General features: G+C 33.9%; 1 protein-coding gene and 1 long non-coding RNA gene across 3 annotated transcripts; one reads left to right on the forward strand and one right to left on the reverse strand.

The window, feature by feature from the left end:
- The first annotated feature begins 308 nt into the window (after positions 1 to 308).
- On the forward strand, positions 309 to 9,264 carry LOC123554330 (uncharacterized). Of its 2 annotated transcripts, XR_008371709.1 has the most exons (5): positions 309 to 582; positions 1,103 to 1,244; positions 4,658 to 4,720; positions 6,056 to 6,186; positions 9,184 to 9,264. It is a non-coding gene; the product is annotated as an uncharacterized LOC123554330 (long non-coding RNA). The 2 variants fall into 2 exon arrangements; XR_008371708.1 differs by having other exon boundaries at positions 309 to 1,244.
- A 130-nt stretch (positions 9,265 to 9,394) lies between these two features.
- Positions 9,395 to 10,809, reverse strand: LOC123554329 (uncharacterized). Its single transcript, XM_045344408.2, has 2 exons — positions 10,412 to 10,809; positions 9,395 to 10,077 (listed from the first exon to the last, which is right to left on the reverse strand). Exons 1-2 carry the CDS (start codon positions 10,731 to 10,733, stop codon positions 9,680 to 9,682), a joined length of 720 nt encoding a protein of 239 aa, XP_045200343.2. The 5' UTR covers positions 10,734 to 10,809; the 3' UTR covers positions 9,395 to 9,679.
- Positions 10,810 to 12,639: the final 1,830 nt, after the last annotated feature.

Consider the following 12,639-nt stretch of genomic DNA (forward strand, 5'->3'; position numbering starts at 1 on the left):
TGAATGCAAATAATGGGGTAATGCCTTTAGAGCATCAGTAAGTTGATTTCTAACATCAATGGCCATGTTTAAAGCATAAAAAGTGCAGTTTTGCAACTTTTTGTTAAAAAGTTGGAAAAAAAAATTCTCCAAGGCCATAAAAACATTTAGGGTCGGGCCAAAAATTTAGGGTAGGTCGGGATACCGGAAACAAACAATTTTTTTTTACGCCTTAAGTACGTGCCTTTTAAAATGCAAAACTTACAGTTAATATGACTAGTTTTTCTATTGTTGTGTTGTATGGTGAAATTGTTACAATTTCAGGGTGACACCATAAGCTCAAGGCCAAGGCTGGCAGAGGGAAAGGTCCAGACCTTCTGCCTCCTGGAGATCCTCCTTGTAGAGTCAAAGTTGGCACTATGAGCTCAACGCCAAGGCTGGCAGAGGGAAGGTCGAGACCTACCGCCTCCTGGAGATCCTCCTTGTAGAGTCAAAGTTGATAGTCCTGGAACTGACCAGACTCCTAGATTATAATATATTTCCCGATTCATAAAATGCTAGTTTACAGAAAAAAACAGAACGCTTCGCTGCAGATAGTAAAATGTTACATTGCTTTTGCCTTTGTAACATCACAACATACATCCTGTTTACGGATGTAAAGTTTGCATGCTTTGTTAATGCGCTGTTGTAAAAAAAAGTGCCATAAGAAAGTAATTTGATTGAATTTATTTTTACTATTATTTCTTGAATATTGCAAGAAAAAAATTCAATCACTCGTGCTAAATGCAGATGAAATTATCCAGCTCTGGCAGGTACCTGTTTATACGGTAACTCGGCAGAGCCTTGTTACCACCAAAAGAGTTACCCTCAAGCGGGATATTCCCATCTAGACCTACCACTAGTGAAAGTATCTTATTATATTTTATGTTTATTTTTCGCAATTAAAAAGGAAAACAATTTGACAGAAACAATATAACTTAATAGTTCAGTTGAGCCTGAAGCCTGTAACTTAAAAACATGCTAGGGCGTTGTTTAAAAAGTTCACTGACAAAAGAATTTCTTTAATAACTTGGTATTTCTCTGGATTAACTTAAAATTTTGGAAACTATCTGTTCTTTTATAGTGAAACGTTCAGAGTAACAGAACAACAGAATGACTACAGACTATGAGCTTAAGATGTAAAGAGATGCAAGTGTTTGTTCTATGAATGAACATGGTGTACGCGACATAATGAGGAAGTTAACTTAATCTGGACAGCCTGTCAGGTATGGTATAACAGCCTGTACACAGAAAGCTAAACATTCACTTGATGGAACCCTAACTCGCATTTGAGATGATAAATGGCACAAAAGCAATAAGATTTTTCCTTGTTCATGAATATTTTAAATAGTGACAGTCACATAAAAGTCAATGAGTAAACATACCATTTGTATTAAACCCTTACCCTGCTAAATTTCTATAATGATAATAATCATGTCCGGCATGATAAAGGTTAAGATAGTATTCCACAAATCTGGGGGCATTTAAAAACATTTGATTAACAATTGAAGGGAGGTAATTCAATGTAAATAATTGAACTCTTGCTTAATTTGATATCTGTGTAGGTTCCTTACTGAAATGTTCACTTACACATTTAATATACAAGAACAACCACAGCTTATCAGTTTCTATATAAACTACATGGGCATGTTTTAACATGTTTATAGAGACCTAACAATTATATTTAATGCAGAAGTGTATTTCATACCACGCGATCTACTATTCTTTTATTTACAGATTTGTGTTTTCTCTATATATTACCAGTCCCCTGTATGTTTGAACTGTGTCTGACAGGCTGTCTGTCCTCCTTTCTCCTGGTCAACACATTTGCAATATATTCGTGGATTTTCAAATAACACAACTATTTACAATAACAACTGGACAGTAGAAGGCAAAGATATTTGGTAATTGTTCTTGCTTGATGTGAAACTTTTTGTATGCTAAACATTAAAAATTTAACATTGCATAAAATTTCACAGTAATAAGAACACTTGTAGACCACTAGTTCGAAGAGGTCAAAGGTTGTAGCTTATTTTCATTAATTTGTTCAATAACGTTTTAAATATGCATCCAGAACTTCTCTGGATTTATGAAAATTGTAAAAATGGCTCTTTTTGTAGTGAAATGTGTGATGTTACAGTAAAGCAGAACTGCTATAAACCATGAACTTCAGAAGTAAAGAGGATATAGATTTTAAATTTCTAATCAACATAATTTTATTATTATGTTGATTATTATTATGTTGATTAGAAATTTAAAATCTATACGTAAACTAATATTACATTTGAAGGGAGATAAATCAGTTAAGAAAATAGAACACTAAGAGATCCTTACTATATAACTCACCTAAGCAGGAAGTGCACAGGGTGAGCTATAATTGTGATCTTTGTCCATTGTCCTTCTGTCAACATACAACTTCTCATCTGACAACTCTTCCGACATCTCTGAAACCAGTTGGTGGAAGTTAATGAAACTTGGCCTGGATGTTCCTTGGATAGTCCTCTATCAAAGTTTCAATGAATTCCTTGAAATGCAGAATTCTATTGCTATTGCAACCAAAAAAAACCTCCAAAAGTCTTCTCCAAAACTGCAAGGCCTAAAGCTTGGGTATTTAGTGTGTAACATTGCATAATGGTCTTGTGCCAGATTTGTTCAAATCATGGCTTGGGTTAATATTACCCCTGCTTTTGGGTTCACTTATTTTACATAGCCTTATATAAGAAAAACCTTAAAAGTTCTTCTTCTTAAAAACTGCAAGCTTAGATATTTTGGTTTGTAACAGTCTAGTAGTCCACTACTAAATTTGTTCAAATCATGCCCCTGGGGACCAACTGGTCCGGCCTAGGGGTTCACTTGCTTCACATAGATTAATATAATTATGAAGATACAGCCTTGAAATTTGGATGACATGTACAGTTTTGCACACCGATCTTAAAACTGTCTTTCAGTGGCCATGAATGTGACCTACTGATTTACTTTCATAATATTTTAGCATCAGTTTGACACTTGAAACATATAGCTCATATTACTCAGGTGAGCAATCCAGGGTCTTCATGACCCTCTTGTTTCTTTTTTTTTAGGTCAATTAAGTTAGGTCATATCCTTATTGGAGATCTTCTTGCACATACACAAAAGCACATAATAACATTTTAACTCCACTATTCGGAGAATAGGGGTGCTATTCTATTTGCCCCAGAGTCGGCGTGAGCTTTCTTGGTTAATTTTTTTGGCAACATTTGTCAGGTGAGTTATTGTAATTACTCAATGTCCGGCGTCCATTGTTTGTCTGTCGTCTGTTGTCTGTCTGTAAACATATTTTTAATTGATCTTCATGAAATCTGGTCAGAATGATTGCCTTGATGAAATCTAGGCCAAGTTCGAATATGGGTCATCTGGGTCAAATCAAAGAAAAACCTTGTGTATGCAGTAGTAGCTGCATTTTACACTGGATCTTCATGAAATTTGATCACAATGTCTTGATGAAATCTAGATAGAGGTCATCTGGGGTCAAAAACTAGGTCACCCAGTAAAATCAAAGAAAAGAAAAGCTTTGTGAATGCAGTAGGGCTACATTTTACACTGGATCTTCATGAAATTTGATCACAATGTTTGTCTGGATGAAATCTAGGTCGAGTTCAAATAGATAGGGGTCATCTGGGGTCAAAAACTAGGTCACCCAGTCAAATAAAAGAAAAACCTTGTGAATGCAATAGGGGCTACATTTTACACTGAATCTTCATGAAATTTAATCAACATTTGTCTGGATGAAATCTAGGTAAAGTTAAAATAGGGGTCATCTGGGGTCAAAAGCACAGTCTCCTGTTCAAATCAAAGAAAAACCTTGTGTATGCAATAGTGGCTGCATTTTAAGCTGGATATTCATGAAATTTGATCACAATGTTTGTCTTGATGAATTCTTGGACGAGTTCAAATAGAGGTTATCTGGGGTCAAAAACTAGGTCACCCAGTCAAATCAAAGAAAAACCTTGTGTATGCAGTAGTGGCTACATTTTACACTGGCTCTTCATAAAATTTGATCAGAATGTTTGTCTTGATGAAATCTAGGTCGAGTTCAAATAGATAGGGGTCATCTGGGGTCAAAAACTAGGTCACCCAGTAAAATCAAAGAAAAACTTTGTGAATGCAATAGGGGCGACATTTTAGGCGGGGTGTTCATGAATTTTGATCAAAATATTTGCTTTGATGAAATCTAGGTTAAGTTCGAATATGGGTCATGTTGGATCAAAAACAAATAAAAAAATACTTGTGTATGCATTAGGGGCTGCATTTTAGACTGGGTATTCATTAAATTTTATCAGGCTGTTTGTCTGGGCAAAATCTATGTCAGGTTCAGATAGAGGTCGTCTTGTGTCAAAAACAATGGCCCACATTGCAGCTTGACCTAGACTTCATCAAGAGAAACATTCTTATCAAATTTCATAATTATCCAGTCTAGAATGCAGCCCCTATTGCATACATTAGGTTTTTCCACAAGGTACTTCTTTGATTTGAATGGTTGACCTATTTTTTGACCCGAGATGACCCATATTTGAACCTGACCTAGATTTCATCAAAACAGTCGGCAAGATCAAATTTCATGAATATCCTGTCTAAAGTGCAAAGTTAAATATATTTTCAGGGAGAAATAACAACAAACACAACAGTATGCCTGGGTAAAATTGGCTCATTTTTGAACCCACAGGTTAGTCAGCCTTCAGTGTTGCCTTCAAATATAAATACATTCAGAAGTATTTATTGTTTTACTTAACTTAATTCATAATTTTAAAGACAACCGCAATTGAGATGCGAGAATTTCCTTCTTGTGAAACATTTTTAAACAATATATTACAGATTGTGTATAAATCTATCATAATATTTCAACAGGCTGAAGACGTGGGTCTTCCATTTATAGTATAGACCTTGAAACATTAGACAAGTTACAAGAGGAATAAATGATACATTATTTTTCATTTAAATGTTAAAAGTTGCATGTCATCAGGTTTATTTAATATTTTTGGAAATTTAGAAAAAGCTTTCTTTAGTTATTGCTATAGAAAGAAAATTTAAGGTATCCGATCCACAAATAGGTAATGTTTCGATGCATGGTGACCCCATGTTTTTTGGGTATCATTTGAAAGAGTTTTGTCAGCTGAATTAGAATTTTTAAATAAAATGATTAGAAATAATATGCAAGAGTCATTTCGGTCATGTTTTTTGACTGCAAAATTACAGTAACTGGATTTCTGTTGAATTATCATTGAAGACTATAAAGTAAAATAAAAATAATTATAACATATTTTTGTCATGTAATTTTATATTTTCATTTTCAGTAGACAATACACTTTCAAACGATACCAAAATGATATGAGCTTACCAGGCATCAATATTTGATATATTTTAAAAGCACTGTTATATAAACTTGCTTATTTGTGGATCGGATACCTAAATGTAATTCTATGCAGTCTAGGAACTTTCCATCTAAAATAATGTTCTGTTAGTCAATAAAATATGTAGAAAAAAGTCTCAAAAACTGCAGTCACCTTGTTGAAATTTGTCATAAAATAGAAGGAATTTAGCTGTACTTTATTTAATCATACAAATTAACCTATAGCATGCTAAATTCTTAAAATGGACTGGTTCATCATTCAATTTGGGCAGTACCATTTATTATTCAAAGGGATGTTCACTAAAAATTTACTGGCTGAAAATCAAACTGACCATGATCTTGCTCTGCACTGGTGGCAAAGGCAGAATCACTTGCCGCCAGCAGGCTAAAGGTTAAAATATCTGTTTTAACAATACTGTTTCAGCATTTTCAATATCTAATATCATTTTAATATGTTAAAAATGCTTTGTAGGAGCAATGAGAGGCTAACTGCAAGAAAGGTAGCTTGTAAGTCCACACTAAAATTAATATGGGTTAAAATAGCTGAAATTTATTTTGTACTGCATTTAATTGATGCTAGTATATTGAATATATATGTGTTGCAGTTAAGACAGCATGTTTTATGCTCAACATTTTTACGTTCTATCAAAGATCCGTTCCTGCCAGCACTTCAAGCGGGTATTATTGGTATGGGCATCACTCAGCATCTGTTTACTATGGCTGATACTGCACACAGAAATTGATGCCACCACTGTGTATGATGGAAAGTTGTTAGAGCTCAGGTATACATGCTTTATTCTGAGTCCATCTGTTCCTTTATTTAACCTATACCCTGCTAAATTTCTCAAGTAGACTGGTCCATCATTCAATTTGGGCAATACCATTTATTATTTGAAGGACTGTTTGCTGAAAATTTAATGACTGAATAGCGACCAGTGCAGACCATGATCAGCCTGCACAGAAGTGCAGGCTGATCTTGGTCTGCACTGGTTGCAAAGGCAGAAATATTTGCTGCCAGCAGCTAAAGGTTAATAGGTTAGTTAGGACGTTACTATATTTGTACATAATAAAGAATAGTTTATTAACTGTATCATATTATGAACTTTTGAGAACTGAAAATAGATGTTTTACAGTTTTAAGAAATATTATAGCTCATAAAAGAAGAACTATACATATGTATTCAATAGGTTTTATTATTTAACTTTCCGTCAACTGCTTTTATGAGAAATAAGCAATACACAACACAGTTTTGTCTCTGATACATGATAACAAAAATATCAAATTCTAAAGAAGTTGAGCTTCTGTATCAGCTGCCAGTACAAAAGCAGCAGTAGAACCATTAGATATCATTTGTTCAAACTAGGACTTCAACAGTTTTGCATAATTTGAATTTAGTTACGTATAAACTCTTGTTAAATCTAATGTTTTATCCACCTTTTCTGTAACAAGGTTTTCCCTTGATTTCTCTTGAAATGTAAGACCATACCTTTGATTTTGTACATCATGTAAGACTACTAGTTTTGTAAAAAACTACAAGTCTCACTTAATTACCATGGCAATTTCTTGGAGGAAACTACAAATCACACTTAATTACCATGGTATATTTTGTAAGAATTACAAGTCACACTTTATTACCATGGCAATTTTTTGGAGGAAATTACAAGTCACACTAAATTACCATGGTACTTTTTAGAAAGAAACTACAAGTCACACTAAAAACCATGGTATTTTTGTAAGAAACTACAAGTCACACTAAATTACCATGGCAATTTCTGGGAGGAAACTACAAGTCACACTAAATAACCATGGTATTTTTTGTAAGACTCTTCAAGTCAGAATAAATTACCATGTTATTTTTTTTTTGTAAGAACCTACAAGTCTCAATTAATTACAATGGTAATTTCTTGGAGGAAACTACAACTCTCAAAAAATTACCATGGTATTTTTTTGGAAGAAGCTACAAGTCACACTAAATTACCATGGCAGTTTTTTTGGGGAAACTACAAGTCACACTAAATTACTATGGGATTTTTTTCTAACAAACTACAAGTCACAATAAATTACCACGGTATTTTTTGTAAGAAACTACAACTGTTTCTTAATTACCATGGCAATTTCTTGGAGGAAACTACAAGTCACACTAAATTTCTATGTTACTTTTTAGAAAGAAACTACAAGTCACACAAAATAACAATGGTATTTTTTTGTAAGAAACTACATGTCACACTTAATTACCACTGCAACTTCTTGGAGGAAACTACAAGTCACACTAAATTACCATGGTATTTCTTGTAAGAAACTACAAGTCACACTAAATTACCATGGCAATTTCTTGGAGGAAACTATAAGTCACAATAAATTACAATGGTATTTTTTGTAAGAAATTACAAGTCACACTTAATTACCATGGCAATTTCTTGGAGGAAACTATAAGTCACACTAAATTACCATGGTACTTTTTAGAAAGAAAAATTACAAGTCACACTAAATATTGTATAGCGGGTTATATTCGCGGAGGTTTAATTTTTGCTATATTCGCAGTCAACATTGACAGCGCGAAATTTAAACGCCGCGATTTTTTGTTACCGTGAATATACACATTTCACTAATGAAGACCACTCAATTACAAATTTTACTCATCAGCGTTATTGACTTATTTTTTTTTTACTTTACATTGTGTGCGTCAAACACTGTGTCAGTGTGTGAGGAGGGGAGTATATTCAGGCTCTAGGTTTATATAAATTTAATAGTATTTTGAAGATAGAAATATGACAAATCCTCAATTTTATGATACTAATAAAAGATCGACTATAATCTTTAACCAAGATAAAACTGTGAACAACAAAACTGACAGGAGGCGTCATGCTAATTGCAGATAATTACTGGCCATTTCATCTATAAAGTTTAACAGATCTTAACGAAGGACGATCACACCATTTGTTATCAGTTTGAATTGAGAAGTTGATGTCATTTTAAAATATGCCATTCTGAGATATTGAAAATTGCTTTCTATTCATTTATAAAAATATTTAGAATTTAAAAAGGAAACATCAAAGAGAACAATATTTAATTGGTTTTATTTTCAAGAAAACAAAAATCGATAGTTCAGTGTGACCGTTTCTCCGCAAAGGAGGTAATTTATCATCACTGTCGATGTAAATCCTACTTTTGTTTCCAATCTACCTCAAAATTTGCGTTTTTATTTATATTTGCTAGTCTAGGAAGAGTGACCTTTCTGTTGTTTACAACCAAGGTTTATAATTCGCGGTCGAAGTAGTTTCTGCGAAATTAAGACACCGTGAATTAAAAACCCTTCAAAAACACGATTTGGCACCGTGAATATAACCCTCTTTACAGTAACCATGGTATCTTTTTGTAAGAAACTACAAGTCACACTTAATAACCACTGCAATTTCTTGGAGGAAACTACAAGTCACACTAAATACCCATGGTACTTTTTAGTAAGAAACTACAAGTCACACTAAATAACCATGGTATTTTTTTGTAAGAAACTACAAGTCACACTAAATTACCATGGCACTTTTCTTGGAGGAAACTACAAGTCTCACTAAATTACCATGCCATTTTCTTGGAGGAAACTAAAAATAGTACTAAATGACTATGATAAGTTTCCTGAAGGAATGACTACTCTAAATGGCCATGGCAGTTTCTTGGATGAAACTTCAAGTTACACTGAATTCAAGTAGGACTAAGTTTCCCAAGTGCTTCATTGTTTTGTAAGTGAGCATTAATTTTAATCTAATGAAATCTTGTTGCAGGCATTCAAGACTTTGAAGAGTTTTTTTGAGAGGTTGGAGAAATTGTCAGAAAATCCAGACCTGTTTCAAGAGTTAGGTAAGTCAACACAGTCAGTTTCAAGTACTTACCGGTAGTAAAAACATTCAGTCGTTGAGTTTTGAATAAAGTGTTGAAATTGAAATAATAATTAGGTAGGCACTTACAATATTGTTCAGAAGATTGTACTTCATTGGGAATTAGGCAAAATGTAGAAGTATATGCACATCAAGTTTAAACCCTTTTCTATTAAAATATTAATGCAAGATTAAAGTTCAACGTTTGGCAAAACATTCTATATAACCACACTTTTGCACACATGCGTATTACACAGTGATGTAAAAAAGTACATCTGCAACATTTTGTAATATGCTTGTGTAAAATTACTACTGCCTGCATATTTTTATGAAATAATAATTCCAGTTTTGTTGACACACTGTACTGATATATCCTTGGAGAGTTATTTCATTCTGTAAACTTCTATATGAGCACACCACTAAAGCTGTTCCAGTACTCTGAACCTTGCTTTAGCTTTGATGGATAGGGAATGTTGATCCATACCCTCTCTTCTGCTTGGAGGATAGTGATTCCATCTGCTGTATGGCAGCTGTTACTCTTCCTATCATAGAAATAGCCTGTCTGGATTAGTTTATTTTCTGCTACTATATTATACCAAGGAGAAGTATTAACAGGTACACAGAGCTGTATTGTAAACAGATATGTCCCACTGACCGGTGCTGTAAATATACCAGTAGAGTTGTCATAGCCATTTCCTTTATTCAGCATGGTTGTTTTAAAAACCAGTGTGTGGTCTTTACCAGGAGATGTATCTGTAACATCTTTAGCTTGGAATACAACAGGTGAAGAGATAGCTGACTCTGAAATAAGCAAAACACATGTTTGAGTAGTACAACCTCAGGTTAAGGTTTTGTTTTTAACCCACTGTATGCAAAGCAGCATTGCACAGTGTCCACAGTAGATGTTCATATTTTGTTTTTAGTTCAGTAACATATGAATAGTTGTATAACTTTTCGAATTTTTGATTTGGTTTTCATTGTAACAAGACTTAATTAAAAAACAATTACTGACACCTAAAATTTTGAGCATTTCATTGTCAAAGTTAGTTGATGTAAGGAGATAGGAATGCAGGATGAGTTCTGGTTTATAAATCAAGAGATATTGATACCAGACTGGAAGAAGTGTTATATTTACCTTTTATTTTCTCAACTTCTTCAGCATATTCAGTCATATCTGCTTCATTCTTTTCCTTCATTTCATTGAATTCAGTCTTGATATTTCCCATATCAGCCTCTAGTTCCAGCTTGAACTGTGTTTTATCTCTGTCTAAATCCTGTAACTTGTCTAACACCTTCTGTTGTGTAGACTCCAATTCATCTTTCATTTTCTGTACAAACATTTCAAGTTTGAGCATTTTCAACAGTGTCTGTTCTTCATAGTGAAATCTAGAACATTGTGGCTCCGAAGCACTTGCTATGGTAATAATGGCACTTAATATTGTGAAGACTGTAAACATTTTGGAAGTTTATTCCTTCTTTTGTTAGTATGTGTTTGGTGTTTGATGGTAACATGCAGAATGCCTTCAGCTTCAAGGATCATAGACTCCAATAAACAGTGTTCGGGATGAGGGTATTTACAAAATTAATTGTCAAATACGGTGCAGGTTATTATATGAAGTTACATGATTTATACCTCCCTGATTATTTCTTAGTTCTCTATTCCTGTTTGACCCACCCATTACCTTAGTACGGAAAGCACAGATCTTCAGATTGCGGGTCATGAGTTTGATCCATGTGTTCTCCATGAGGATTTGATAAAAACATTGGGTCTGAAGTAATTTCATCCTCCACCTCTGATTCATGTGGGGAAGTTGGCAGTTACTTGCAGAAAACAGGTTAATATATAGTTCTGGTACAGAATCCAGGAAAGCTGGTAGAGTGAACTGTGTGCCATTACGTGAATGAAACACTGTTGAAAAACAGCACTAAGTCTATTCTTATTGCTATTTCGCAAATGTTTGCTAATTTAAACCACATCATACTTGAAAATTTTAAATGATGTTGTAACATTTTTTTCAGTCATTAAATGTTTAATACTCTGTCCACAAGGGATTAACCCGCCCACTTAGCTCAGTAGGGAGAGCGTTGGTCTGCGGGATTGCGAGTTCGATCCCCGGGCAGGTCGTATGTTCTCCTGACGATATGATAAAAGACATTGTGTCTGAAATCATTCGTCCTTCACCTCTTATAATTCATGTGGGGAAGTTGGCAGTTACTTGCAGAGAACAGGTTTGTACTGGTACAGAATCCAGGAACACTGGTTAGGTTAACTGCCGGCTGTAATATGACTGAAATACAGTTGAAAAACGGCATTAAACCCAACACAAACAAATAAAACAAACTGTCCACAAGGGAATTGAGAACTCAGTCTTTTTTTTACAATCACTGATGCTTCTTCAAATTCTTACTAAATGAAACAGTTCTTGATTAATTTCTGAGGGTAAATGTACAGATGTTTAAGAAATAATGTTTGGTGTACAACTGTTGCCAATTCAATAAATTTCATTGAGCATCTTCATGTTTGATCTAACTAGGTCTTAAGGATTCTTCATTGTGGACAAATACTGTTTGAATGTCCCTGTTTGTTGATTAAACATGGAATGCAGTTCACTCCCAGAATTGCAAACATTAGCATGGTTTTACCATCTGGGAAAGATTATGACTTGTAGGAACCTATGTAGATATTCTATTTATTTCAGCATTGTTTTATTGATGTATAGAAGTTGATGAAAATGCCTAACAATATTCCAGTATGCAATACAATTTGTAGGATTATATGTTTTGGAATTTGGCAGTCAAACTTTGTATATGTTTTGCTTACATTTTTTTGCTTCTTTTCATTGTTTGGGTGAAGTGTGTAATATTAAATTTTGCCTTTTCAGATTTTCAGAATGCTGATTCTACATTTTACAGTCTTGCTGTATTTCACACTTATAAAACATTTTATATCCCTGTGAAACTTTATTTCCTTGCAAAAATGAAAAAAATCTTTTCTGTATCTCCTCTGTAATGGGCCCTTTTATTATTTTTCTGTATTTACTTTAAACAGAGATTTCTTTCTGGTTTGATTTTGAAAGAAAAGCCAGGTGCATGATGATTTATTGTTTATGGTCTGCATCTGTATCAAACAAAACATCTGTTAGGATAGGGTTGGATACCGGGTGCATTTAAAAGTTAGTATATTGTCATGAGAAACTATGAATAGACAGGTAGTAAACATGCAACAGAAAATGTACCACAGAAGACATTTGGAACAAACAGTGGGTTGCATTACTCTGTATCACACAAGACATTGGGAACAAACATTAGGTTGTGTCACCCTATATCACACAAGACATTGGGAACAAACAGTGGGTTGTGTTT

The sequence above is a fragment of the Mercenaria mercenaria genome, chromosome 7 (assembly GCF_021730395.1).
Source record: "Mercenaria mercenaria strain notata chromosome 7, MADL_Memer_1, whole genome shotgun sequence".
Classification (NCBI taxonomy): Eukaryota; Metazoa; Mollusca; class Bivalvia; order Venerida; family Veneridae; genus Mercenaria; species Mercenaria mercenaria.

Excerpts from the sequence above, each read along its gene's own strand:
- LOC123554329 (XM_045344408.2), bottom strand. The coding sequence starts at position 10,733 with ATGTTTACAGTCTTCACAATATTAAGTGCCATTATTACCATAGCAAGT. Across the intron at positions 10,078-10,411 it reads AGAAGTTGAGAAAATAAAAG|AGTCAGCTATCTCTTCACCT; the intron begins GTAAATATAACA and ends TGCTTATTTCAG.